Here is a 12,716-nt window from a genome sequence, read left to right as displayed (position 1 = left end):
GGGGCGAAGCCCTATGTTAGACAGTACATGTTTATCAAACTTTGCATACACTGCACAGAAACGAACTACGTATTATGCAATTAGTCACAGCACCAATGTGAAAGCAGAAGCACGACTCACTGCCCAGATGTGCTCATGGACAGGCTGCAAGCCCATCGGTAAGCAGTCTAAGTATCGCAGAATTTGCCATGGCCGCTCGGCTATTGACATTACAAGGTGCAAGGGGTGAGCAACGGGGTTGAATCCTGGATGCAAAGCAACTCACCGCCTTCAAATTACACTTGAAGCCTTTGCAGCAGTCACTGTCACGAGCGCAGGACGTGTATTGGTGACTGCATGCAGTGACAGACATGCATGCTGCCAAAGCAGTAACGATGAGGAGGAAAGAGAAATGCATGATGTATGCAAAGTGATACGAGCTTTTCAAAGGTGACTCTGAACTGCTCTTTCAGAGGTAGACAGAGCTTGCTTTTATATCCTGAAAATATTGTTGTGGGTAAAACTTGCAAGTTTTATGGGTTTGGTAGATTGGTCGCGCCTGGATGGCAGAACTTTACGACGGATGGTTTAGGATGAATCTAGTGGCCAAGCCCCAGACTCAGCGAATAATCAATCTAGAATTCAACATTGAACTTGAAAACACAGCCAGAAAGTCCGTTTTATGGGTTTGGTAGATTGGTCGCGCCTGGATGACAGAACTTCACGACGGATGGTTTAGGATGAATCTAGTGGCCAAGCCCCAGACTCAGCGAATAATCAATCTAGAATTCAACATTGAACTTGGAAACACAACCAGAAAGTCCGAGATTTGTGGAGCCCGGGAACTTGAGTCCGTGGAACAGTTCTGGGATGGCGTGTGCCCTAAGTAGTAATCGGTGATCCAGAGCCCCGCTCGATGTGTACTCTGGCAGTGGTGCTGCAGTGAGCGGCGAGCTCTGGGTGCACGTGATCCCCGTACCACTTTTAGACCTGTGTGAGAGGTTTTCGGCAGTTGGCGGTGTACTGTCTGGTGATGCCCCTCAATATAAGATTGTTATTGTTTGTTTGTACACACACCGATTATGAATTGGATGATCAACTTGTCTTGGCAATCGACATGTCCATCGCCGAAGCAGAGGTAAGAGAGATCTGCTACAAGCTAGGTTTCAACTGATGGACTGACTTTCCAAGAGCATTTATACTAGAGCATCAAGGTTTGAACTAGAAAGTGACTGGAACAACGCTTTCAAGCTTTATCTGCAAGCAGCAGATGCATTTCTACACATTAGCCGTACTGCCGATCCAAAGTACCGGAACAACGCTGCCAAGGCGGTAGATCGTGCTGAAAAGATAAAACAGCACAAAAATCTTAATCCCTTATCAATTGACCACTTTTCACATCGCAAGTAATCAAACCTTTAACCGCCACTAATCTAATCTTCAATTAGAACTTTCAATTCTCAAAAAGTCTTCCATCATAAACGATAATCACATCCCTCTGGTAACATCATCCCCATCCGTTTCTTACACAGGTCCATTCAATGATCCAGATGGTCAACCATCCCTCGGTTCCGTATCCCCTTCATCTACCTGGAAGCGCCCAAACTGCGCATCATCATCCCTCTCACTCCTCCCATCCGACATCATCCAGAACATCGTAAACGACTGCTCAGTATGCGCTTCCATTGCAGTATGCATCCAACACAACCTCCGCTTCAAATCAAACGTATGTCTCACCATCTCACCTCTCACTCGCTAACTTTCCCCAGTTACTCCTCTCTTCCTTGTCTTCTTCCAATGACGGAAGATACGAATTAAAGGTCCTCGTCAATGGTGATTTCCGCCGCGTGAGTCTTTCTCCACTCACCTATACATCCTCTAAAGTCTGCTATAGATAGGTTCGTACTAACACCGTATCACAGCATGCGCTAACTTCAAACAGTCATCGACGACCGTCTCCCTTTCGACTCAAACAACAAACTCGTTGGAATATCAACCGGCGCCAAGAATCAGCTCTGGCCTTCATTCGTCGAAAAAGCAGTTCGTGCCTTTTCCTTCCTCTCCATCATAACTTGCTCACGTGCAACAGTACATGAAACTCATGGGCGGATACGATTTTCTCGGCTCGTAAGTCACTTCCCGCTCCGTACAGTACTGACTCGGACTCCCCAAAGAAACTCTGCCATAGACCTCCAGTAAGTCCCCCCACAAACTACCATACGCAACTCACGCCCCATAGCGTCCTCACAGGCTGGATCCCAGAATATATCGATCTCCAAAGGTACTCCCATCCACCTCCAATCCAATCCTAACTGACCACCAAAAGCGCATCCTTTGAACGCGAACGCACATGGTCTCGCATCATCACTGGATTCTCCCGAGGTACACCCCTCCCATCCACTTCACCATAATACTCACACTTGCCATAGGGGACTGTATGATGACAGTCGGAACAAACGATAAAACAGCGCTTCATTATAATATACACAACGTCAAGCTTCTTCCTTCTCATGATTATGCTGTCACGGGTGGGTACCCCCCCTCCCATAATTAGAGTCCAAGATCGACTTGTGCAGATATAAAAGAAATGAACGATGAGCGCTGGGTCACACTTCTTGATTCGAGGATATGTGATTCGGAGTGCGAGTGTGGTGGTAGTGGGAGCTGTCCTAGTAAGTCCGCCCTACCCTTCTACCCGTAGTTGTAACGGATGAAATAGGGGTACTCGATATACGCTGGGAAGATATATGCGCAACGTTCGAGGGGTTGTATATCAGTTGGAATCCAAGTTTGTTCGGGAGTAGTATCACGTTTCATGGGTGCGTCTTCACATCCTACGTGCGTGCCATACCCCAACAAATCCACAGATCATGGCAGCTTGAAAACGCGGAAGATCTACCACGAGGTACGTCTGCTCGCAACTCACGTGGTACAGCGTTAACGCGCGTTGCATATAGCTGCTACTCACCACCTCCGACTAAACTATCAAAAAACCAATGACCCTGCGCATCAAAAAGACCCATCGGGACCCAATACAAACACAACTGAAACCGACAACAACAACACAAACGGAAAGGAAGCAGAAATATGGATCCTCTTAACACGCCACCTGCGCGACACCCGCCACACAAACGAATACATCGCGCTTAACGTTCAAGAGGATGACATGGTTTTAGGCGATCCAGAACATGTTGCGCTCAAGGTGCGTTTCTTCCTTTCGTTCCCTAACTGCGGCGGCCCCCCCTCTCTCCTCCCATCCGCAATACTGACAAACCCAACGAACAGAGCAACTACACAAACAGCACACACTTACTCTCGCGCATCAAAACCTCCCAATTCCAAACCCACACCTCAGGCTCGCTCTCCTTATTAGCCTGCTACGATGGTCAATTTGACCAAGTCAGGTTCACGGTCACTGCGTTTGCTTGTTCGTCGGATGTGGCGGTGTCTTGGGATACGAGGGTTCCCCCTGCGAGGTATATGCAGAAGGTACCCATCAAATTTGTTCTTTTCTTCCTTCACCGCTGATGATGCCAGATCGAAGGCGTGTTGAGTCATAAAACGGCTGGTGGGAATTGCACGCATCCGACGTATATGGTGAATCCGCAGTATCACCTACGAGTGCATAATACCACGAGCACTAGTATCGACAAACGGCCGAGCACAAGCACAAGCGATAAGCGCAACAAAACACCAGTCATACTCACCGCACAGAGCACTAGGGATATCTCGCTAAACGTCACAGCAGTGTGGTCGCAAGGCGAGCGTATATCAGAACTAAGTCAAAAAGAGGTGGTGGCTCATTCTGGGCCTTATACGTATGGGCATGCGCGGATTACTGCTCATCTGGCTCGTATGTCGACTTTCTGTTTCACCCCCGAGGGAAAGGCGGCTTATTTTTTTGCGTCTGAAGCTGGCGACTACACAGTCATATTATCAGCTTACGAACCGGACCAGACGGGAAAATTCACGCTCAAGGTGGAGAGTCCTTCTCGGTTTGAGATAAAGACGATACCGCAGGAGGGTGCCGGGATGTATGTCAAGACCGTCCGTGGGGAATGGTACGTCCAGTCTTCATCAGTCAATTTTAATTTTCCTTGAAACGAATCTTGGGATTTGCTAGGGACTCGACGACTGCTGTAGGCGGACCCAGTCAAAATCAATATCACCGCAATCCAATGTACGAAGTAACCATCTCATGCGATTCTGAATTCGGGTACGTCTCCCACTCCTCCCAAATATCAAAAGTACCAATGCCCCACTCGCATTTCAACAGCGCCCGTCTCCAACTCCTCACACGCGCCCCAGGCGTATCCACCAACCTCTCCCTCTTTCCCTCAAACCTCCAACGATGCATAGCTTCTTCGGGGCCTTACTCCGACGCGCTTTCAGGCGTTGATATTCCCAAGAGAAGTATAACCCCTGGGAAGTATTATCTCGTGCCTTCGACGTACCATGCTGGTGTGCATGCTCCGTTTCGGATTGTAGTTTATAGTAGTGTTTCGGGGATTGAGGTTGTTTTACGTTCGTGAGGTGGGTTGGGGGTGAGGAGAAATTCATTTGAAAGTGGGTTGGCTTGTGGACGATCCAGCGCAGGTAGATTTTGATGTCGTCTTTAGCTTTTATTTATTTACTAGCGATCGGTTCATCTTCTTGGTGACGTTTACCATGAAATGCACGCAGACCGTGCATCGCTTGTACACCCTTCAATCATGATATGTTTAGCAACGAGTTGTTGAGATATGATGCCATATTGAATGCACGAGCTCCGAAGATCCCTTCCGATGATGACAGGGCTGTTCCACTCTGCGAAAACATGAAGGGTCAGTAAAGCAGAGTTCTTCGCCTCCGAGTTCGCCTGTAGCTGCGGTATTGATGTATCACCTACTAGGAATGTATTGAAATTGTAATGCAATAATTGCAAGCATCCATAGCTCCTTGTGATACATCAACTTGTTATGCTTACAGAGTCGGGTTGCGTGATGTCTGTAACATGAGGTAACAGCGACGAGGGTCCACTGTCAATGCGAGACTACGACAGAAACAGTCGGCAAAGCCCTAGGAGCAGCTCTCACAAAGTTCGACGAATCGAGGGAATTTTGGAGCGAGTACTGTGAAGGCTACTAGAGCAAAGTCTAATGTGCGTGTTGGCGAGACTAAGTACGCGTAACGAGCAGCAGGGCCATACACTCCTCAGCTGACGTCAAGAACAACGTTGAGGTATAACGACAACGAGGACTTCATTAAGGATCGAAGATTAATATTAAGATGTACGAGAAGGCAACATGCTACCGGTGACAACGATGTCAGTAGAGAGGACATGCATGGTGTGGAAGGTGCCTAAAAAGAAAAGAAGCGCCCAATTTGTCGGCGGCACCACCCTTTTCTGGACGCGTGGGGTCTTTGTCACAGCCATCATGTCCCGAGTGCCATACCCCTATAACAAAGCTGACCGTGACTCCCGTTTTCCATATCGCTGTATATCTGCGCTCGCTTGTAACCTTGAAACTGCACTACCAAATTTTTATTCAAGTTCGATATGGAATTTCATCCTTTTGCTACCAAGGCGAACACAAAGTGCGAGATATATTATACTACCCGCCAACTTTTGGGATGAACTGACCTTTCATGTAGCACACCCACTACTATCGATATACAAAAGAAGATAATGTTACGTACTAGCATCCTGCTGATGCATTTCCGAGTCTTGGAATGGTTGACAAGGCTTCCAGTGAGGTTCCACCCCCGGCCCCTATCATACACCTACACCCACTTGCACTCGGAATATCCAGATGGTGCACCCCCAAAGGAGCAGAATAACAAACCCCCAAAGGAGCCAAATGGTGAAACCGCAACGATCGTTCGACCTCTTCATTGGGGAGTGCAAATGATTGTTGGCTCAGCTGTGGTTTGTTTAACAACCTTCAATGGTCATCTTATTTATACTCATGAACATGTTTACTATCCAATAGATCATCAGTGCAGGTGCTTTAATCATGATTCTTTGCATATAAATGTTCCATGCAGGGTTTCTTTGGGTATATATATCTTCTTTGATTTTTTCAAAATCCTCCTGTAATTAAGCGAGGCTTCTTCGAATGGTGTGGCTTGCAGCGGTCTTTTCCCTTGTACGTATCTCATCGTATCATGTACATAAGGGAAGGCAATTGTTCCTTCAATGTTATGATCTTGTTCAGTCTGCTGCTGCGTGATTACAGGTCAATCGAGTTGCCAATTCCTATGCAAAGTCTTCCCCGATTCCACCCAGCACAAAATCTTTCAAGGTTCTCACTGATTCCAGTTCTCTTGCCCTCCATGATCCTGCTGACTCTCCCCCATTATGCGGCAGAAGTGTGCGTCGCGGGAATAGTATGGTCGCGAAGCAAGCGTATATCAGATCCGAGTCAAAAAGAGGTGGCGGCCCATTCTGGTATATATGGCATGCTCTCGTACGTTAACCTTCTGTTTTGTTTTGTTTTTATTTCGAGGGAAATGCGGCTTTGATTTTTCTCATCTCGCGAAGCTGGCGACCACACAGTTGTATTTATCAGCTTATGAACCGAACCAGACGGGGAAATTCACGCTCAAAGTGGAGTCCCTCTCGGTTTGAGATCAAGGTGACACCGCAAGAGAGTGCGGGGATGCATGTCAAGACTGTCCGTGGGGTGGTACATGCTGTCTTCGTCAGTCAATTTTAATTATCTCCCTAGAATGAATCTTGGGATTTGTTAGGGACTCTCACGTTCCCACAGCGCCGATCTCCAGCTCCTCACCCGAGCCTCAGGCGTATCTACCATCTCCCACTTCCCCTCAAACCTCCAACGATACATCACTTCCTCAGGGCCTTACTCCGACGCGCTTTCGGGCGTTGATATTCCAAGAGGAGTATAACCCCTGGAAGTCTTATCTCGTGCCTTCGACGTACCATGCTGGTGTGCATGCTCAGTCTCGAATTGTTGTTTATACTAGTACTGTTTCTGGAATCGAAGTTGTTTTGCGTTCATGAGGTGAGGTTGGCGCGCCGGAGGGGTAAAGCAATTTTTGGGGCGAGAGGAGGAATTCGGGAGGTGAGAGGAGGAATTCGTTGACGCGTTTGAGAGTGGTGCGCGAAGGGTTGGCTTGTGGACAACTCGTTATTATCCAGTGCAAGCGGGTTTTGATGTCGTCTTTGGCTTTATTTATTTAAATGCATGTCCATCGTCAATCAACAATTTGTTTGGAGATAGTTGGTACGACGTACAAAGGGTACCCTCCCGTTCATACTCGTACTCGTACTCATCGCAAAATTCCCCTGCATCGTCAAAGAACTTTGTGAGAGTTGCTAGGGCGACGCCGATACTCGTGTCGGTGCGTGTTTCGCATGCTATGCAGACGCGGCGCGTATTCTGGAGGTGGAGAGAGATGAAGGGCATGGCTTGTGGGAGGACAGGAGTGTAGGAAGTGATGCTGGCCTTTTTTGCCTTGAGGCGTTTGGATGTATAGGACGCGTGGATGGTCTTTGAGAGCGGGTGGTGCCTGATCGTTGCTGGTTAGATAGATCGCACCGCAAACTCGTCATCGAGAGAGGAGGGGATATCAGTGAGTGGTGCATATTGAGAGTTTACCGTGGACGTGGTGAATGGGTGTGGGATGGAATGACGCGTCCGAGTTGGTGCGCACAGATTGTGTATTTCTGGGTAGGATGTGAGAGCTTGAACGAGGGTGGGTAGTTCGTTTCGGTTTGCATCGAGGAGGGTCTGTTTATGCTTCCAGAATTGAGTGGGGGTGAGGCCCTGTCACGTAAGTCGTGTCAGTATCGACGGCCGAGCTCAAGGTAAGATACGCACCATACTCCACAGCTCATGGTCATCCCCAGATCCCTGGATATACGCAAAACCTGTGATGCGTCTCTCCATGCCGTCCAAAACCTGCTTCGAAGCGGATATGCAGATTATAGGGTAGAATCGCCGTTCAGCATCGGTATCAGGGAATTTTGGGAATATGGTGGTGCTGGGCGTTATCCAGATTGGGCGGAGGGGGTATTGCACTTTGGGAAGTACATAAAAGGAAGCCTACGTATCGCAATCAATTTCAGGATGCTTGAGACAGAGAAGAGGATAATACTGACAGCAAGATCATCCGCCCATCCATCCAACTTCTGCTCCATTTGATCATGCTCTTGCGCGCTGACCACGCCAGGTGGGGTATACAACTTCGTATTCCAAGCATCCGCATCCACGTTCATGTTCTGAGCAGTTTTAAGGACGGCTCTATTTATGACAGCACACCAGATTGGAACGGTTTTAGAGAGCGCGTCTGGCATACGTTTGCCTGCTCTCGTAGAATCCACCAAGAGTAGTCTAGGGCCCACACGTTATACAGTTTGATATCGTTGATGTAAGTGGCGCACGAACCCAGCGTGCGCACAGATCAAAGGTAATACGTGTAAATTTGGCCTTCGAAGATTGAAGCTCCAGTTTCCAGTGTGTCCATCGGTGGACTTGTAATATGCGTGTTCATTTGATGCCTGGGTAGAATGAGCTCGAGATTCGTGAGCTGCAACATGTATCGAGAGTAGACTTACAGTGTTAGGGTCTGTGTACCATGCTCCACATCGCATGTTAGCTGATGGACGCGTGAGGCGATGACGGTGATCGATGATCACGGTGTTACTCACGGATGAGGGGAAGTCTGGGGTAAGACCGATAGACTTGGTCTACGAAAGCAGCGTCCTCTGCTATAGAGTGAATTCGGTTGTATATATCTTGCGATTCCTTTCGCAGCTCGCTGAAGGCTAGCGATGTGCCGTCCTTGTGGCCCATGACTCTGGGCTTTGGAAGTAAAAATGGGTGATAAGGCGCTGATCACTGTCCAGGAAGGAGCCGGGGCACAACATGGAAACTTACCCCATTTGGTCAAGACTGTTTCACGTTGCATCGCTACCGAGAATAATGCATTACGTTTTGTGGGCCCAACGTTATGTAACTGAAGCTTGTAACAACGTTTTCACCAACCTTCACAATCTGATCCCTTGGACAGGGTTGTGACACACCTGCTCACATGGGCGCGATAAATCACTAGGTTTATTAGTGGCTTCGCTACTCGACTATATTCTTTCTCGGATCCGATGCGGGTACTACTTGGACTGCCAATCGAATGCTATTCCATCAGATCAATCTTGTGGTAATTCCGCGTCCTCCATCAGACGCTAGAGCCCGGCCAACAGCAGATATATGAGGGGAATAGAGAGGGATAGGGCTGGGAGGTGAGATACTTTTTCACAACGTGTTATTATCCGTGAGATCTGTGTTAATCGCGTTGCTGTGCCACATCACATAAACTCGTGCGCATTACTTTGAAAACTCAGGAATATTAATGGGCTAGCAGCCTGCGGATTGATGCAACCACGCGCATATCGTTAGCAAAAGAATCATTGCGGGAGCTTTTGACGGACGAAGACGGAGCATGGGGCAAACCGCAGAACGCGCAAATAATGTGCGGATTAACTGAACTTTTTTGTCGTCTTTATGGTTGAACAGGGTCCTGCAACACTTGCTGCTTAACATCACAGATTTACCATGAGACAGCACCCTCCAATGCCCGCTTGATAGCCGCAGCTGTCAGACTAAGTTTCACGTTCAGCATCTGGGCGTTATCCTTATAGATCGTCAAATATTCGACCTCGAAAAAAAGCTCTCCTAATCGATTATCCGAGTCTGCGTGACTTCTCGGGCAACACAGCAAGGACCAAAATGGTGTGAAAGTCCCTCCATAATCTCCATGATAGACTATGGCTGACATGCGTGCACATCTAGTGTTCTCATTCCCACTGTCTCTCATACAGTCCATCTCCGGTCTTACCTGGGTTCACAGAAGCATATGATGGCACGTCAACGTCGTAAGGTCTTTTTGACGCTCAATTTTTCTTACATCTTCTTGATCTTCTGCCTAGCGTCTATGGTTGGGAAGCACATATGATGGGATGCTTCCTTTTTTTTTTGCCAAAGGCGGGACTAAGTAGGTCTTCTTATTAGTAAGTATCCATCCCTTCCACTCCACCGGAATATTAATACACGTGTATGACAGCCGATATCTTGAATGCATCCCTCAAATGAAGTTTCATCCCATCAACTATTTGATCGACTTAAAGACCCTCTTAAAATTCTTTGACCCAGGCAGGAAATCTCCTCTTTACATCCGCAAATTTAAGTTTCACAATTGGTCTGGATCTATGAGTTGCCAAAGCCCTTGACCCACCACCGTCACAAACTCAAAGTGTTGTTTGGGACACGCTCTGGTGGATCAGCGACTAGAGGTTTCCTATTTTTGCCGTGCATTTTTAAATGTTCTACAAGGAATTTTCCGAATTGTAGAGTGAGCTCAACGAAGTGGACGGACCCGGATCATCGGACGGAGCCGCCATTGCGAAGCTGACCGTTCTATGAATTACGATAACTGATAAGTCGTATGACAGCCGGTGACCATCCTACACCATCGGATCACGACCAAAGCGCTCGAAAGTCTTATTGTCTTCAAACCGTGAGTCCCAAACTTTACCTCTGATAATTTCGGTGTATTTACGGGTATGATGCCCTTCCTGCAGATGTAATACGATGCGTGCCCACCGCTCCACTGGCATGTTCTACCATGCGATCAAATTACCACATCCACTTGCAGGAAAAAACTCGCCGTGAATGAGCTCAAAACACCACAGGATACCGTAAATTTCTCCTTCCACATGCGCAAAAAAATACGAGTCATTGTGCGTTCCACTGATACAGGCTCAGTAGGGCACCTTCCCACCGATCTGGCCATACAACACACGCTGTATACAAGTGCTTGTCGGGGACCTGTCACCAGTAACCATTTGCACACGCAAACGAACCTCCATTGACCATTACGGAAAGATGGTTAATTTCTTGTAATGTGATGCCATAAACATCCAACTTGGTATAGCGAATTGAGACCGCCGCACTGGTAGCATTGCCCCGTTCGTTCCGCTGTTCGCCCTCCCGCGATACTTGGATCCAGAAGGACCCATAAGGCTTGGTTCTCCGACTTAAACTGCGTGGGGACAGTATCACATAGTCATCCTTGTTAAAATCTGCTAGTATGGCGCTTAATCGAAGTTTCTTGCTTAGCCTTACCAGCTGCAACTGTCGTTGACACCCTCGGAAAAATATGTGAACTAGAGTTTTGATAAGCTGCACCTATCGGAGAGCACGGTACGTTGTTCTGCGACCTTTTCACGTCTTTAATTAATATCACCAGGCCAACATCTGGCATCGGATATAAGATGAATTCAATTCAGTTGACGGGGTCTTTGACTTCTACTTCGATATTGGCAGGTGGATCACCCTTAACCAAGAGATGTGGCCAGATTGGCTTTTCGTTACATTGCTAGTTCAAATACGCTCTAGCCTCCACCAGATACCGTTCGGACTATAAAGTAAGCAATCACAAGCACCGGTAGTCACCAACAAAATTTTCTCGTTAACCATTGTCCATTCTCTCTCTTGCCACGAGATCACATGTCTGCCATCTTACCCGTCAGTCTTAGCCGATCATCATACTAGTTCTTTGTCTAACAACTGACCACGGTGTGGTATTTCATAGGATCCATACAATGATCCCGCCGTAGCCGCCGACTTTTCTAACCACACCATCTGTTTGTGGGACAGTGGCTTGGGAATACCATGTGGCGAATATATCAGTGTATCGGATCTTTCACAACATTTGTGGATGCACGGGGTGAACGGACCGGCGAATTCGGTCATATCTTGCGCATGGGGTGACTGCGGAAGAGCCCCCATGAAACGGGAGAGCGTTGTTCGGCATGTCCAGGAGGTGCACTTGCAGGTGAAATACCTCTGCAACCAGTGTGGCGCCCTTTTCTCGCGCAAATCTACGCGCAACGCTCACGCCCTCAAACCCCACCCACCCATATCCTAGTGGGACATTCCTACGTTTGGGTGCATGCATTTTAGTGGACTTCTGGGAATTGTCAGCGATGAACATGTTCTTGTACGTTAGTGTATCACCCTCATTCTATATATATGTACATCATCACACTAGGTCACCAATTTCGGACAAAGTATTCAATGGCAGTGTATTTTCTTTCATGTACATATGGTAATGTAGATTTGTGTTTTGTCTACATGATGGCATTAATTGAAATGTAAGCCAGTATCCATCTTCATCCACATTGTCGGGGAACACAGCCAACTGGGAGTTGATCATGGGCACCCGAGTCCGCTCTTGACCGAGCCTCGCGATGCAGATAACCTTCATGCTGGTCCAGAGAGCGTCTCGCCTGACATGACATTACTGCTGAATTTGCAGCTCTCGAAGAGTGAAAAGGACTGAAGAAGTTCAATATGGAAAGCCGGACAAGTTCGTGCTCTCAAATCAGCGTCACGCATCCATCTAAGGGCATAGGATCTTGTACACCGCTGTGGTTATATTTTGACAAGTATTGGCTTCCTGGTAGTGATGGTTAGACATTGATGTCATCGTTAGGAATATTAATGCTGTACACATTTTTCACTCTGAGTAATACAACCATGTACTACAGTTAGCTAGTCCGCAGACACCGGTACTGGCTAGAGTGCAAATACTAGCGGACAATCTAGTGCTGAGAGTTGAGGCGCGGCAAGTTTTTGTTCTAACTCTGGGCCGATCCCCTCTTGGACTCCACTCCGATAAGGATCTGAAGGTGGGAACCTTAAACATGACCGAACATCGATTACCATAGTTGG

The 12,716-nt window shown here is 47.7% G+C and overlaps 2 protein-coding genes across 2 annotated transcripts; one reads left to right on the top strand and one right to left on the bottom strand.

Annotated features, from left to right (window-relative positions):
* The first annotated feature begins 1,051 nt into the window (after positions 1 to 1,051).
* On the top strand, positions 1,052 to 4,710 carry DFJ58DRAFT_788681 (uncharacterized protein). The gene is made up of 20 exons (XM_041390167.1): positions 1,052 to 1,117; positions 1,171 to 1,381; positions 1,428 to 1,705; positions 1,749 to 1,826; positions 1,849 to 1,850; positions 1,920 to 2,019; positions 2,069 to 2,106; positions 2,154 to 2,174; positions 2,219 to 2,260; positions 2,306 to 2,361; positions 2,409 to 2,507; positions 2,556 to 2,651; positions 2,699 to 2,798; positions 2,847 to 2,884; positions 2,937 to 3,181; positions 3,265 to 3,468; positions 3,517 to 3,832; positions 3,893 to 4,040; positions 4,103 to 4,195; positions 4,256 to 4,710. The coding sequence occupies exons 1-20, from the start codon at positions 1,097 to 1,099 to the stop codon at positions 4,509 to 4,511; spliced, it is 2,442 nt and encodes an 813-aa protein (XP_041243936.1). The 5' UTR covers positions 1,052 to 1,096; the 3' UTR covers positions 4,512 to 4,710.
* Positions 4,711 to 6,529: 1,819 nt separating this feature from the next.
* Positions 6,530 to 8,828, bottom strand: DFJ58DRAFT_788660 (initiator tRNA phosphoribosyl transferase). The gene is made up of 9 exons (XM_041390166.1): positions 8,636 to 8,828; positions 8,543 to 8,583; positions 8,373 to 8,485; positions 8,087 to 8,318; positions 7,806 to 8,030; positions 7,524 to 7,751; positions 7,407 to 7,494; positions 7,220 to 7,342; positions 6,530 to 7,151 (listed from the first exon to the last, which is right to left on the bottom strand). Exons 1-9 carry the CDS (start codon positions 8,778 to 8,780, stop codon positions 6,940 to 6,942), a joined length of 1,407 nt encoding a protein of 468 aa, XP_041243935.1. The 5' UTR covers positions 8,781 to 8,828; the 3' UTR covers positions 6,530 to 6,939.
* Between the last annotated feature and the right edge of the window lie 3,888 nt (positions 8,829 to 12,716).

Source organism: Suillus subalutaceus, assembly GCF_016647625.1.
Source record: "Suillus subalutaceus strain FC151 chromosome Unknown DFJ58scaffold_53, whole genome shotgun sequence".
In the NCBI taxonomy this organism is placed as follows: Eukaryota; Fungi; Basidiomycota; class Agaricomycetes; order Boletales; family Suillaceae; genus Suillus; species Suillus subalutaceus.
This window is presented reverse-complemented; position numbering and strand designations above follow the sequence as displayed.

What these genes read in the sequence shown, in the direction of transcription:
- DFJ58DRAFT_788660 (XM_041390166.1), bottom strand. Translation starts at nt 8,780, where the DNA reads ATGGGCCACAAGGACGGCACATCGCTAGCCTTCAGCGAGCTGCGAAAG. An exon ending in GGTACACAGACCCTAACACT is followed by an intron (nt 8,486 to 8,542) that starts GTAAGTCTACTC and finishes CATTCTACCCAG; the next exon opens with GCATCAAATGAACACGCATA. An exon ending in TTGATCTGTGCGCACGCTGG is followed by an intron (nt 8,319 to 8,372) that starts GTTCGTGCGCCA and finishes TGTGGGCCCTAG; the next exon opens with ACTACTCTTGGTGGATTCTA.
- DFJ58DRAFT_788681 (XM_041390167.1), top strand. Translation starts at nt 1,097, where the DNA reads ATGTCCATCGCCGAAGCAGAG. An exon ending in TCATGATTATGCTGTCACGG is followed by an intron (nt 2,508 to 2,555) that starts GTGGGTACCCCC and finishes CGACTTGTGCAG; the next exon opens with ATATAAAAGAAATGAACGAT. An exon ending in AAGACCGTCCGTGGGGAATG is followed by an intron (nt 4,041 to 4,102) that starts GTACGTCCAGTC and finishes GGGATTTGCTAG; the next exon opens with GGACTCGACGACTGCTGTAG.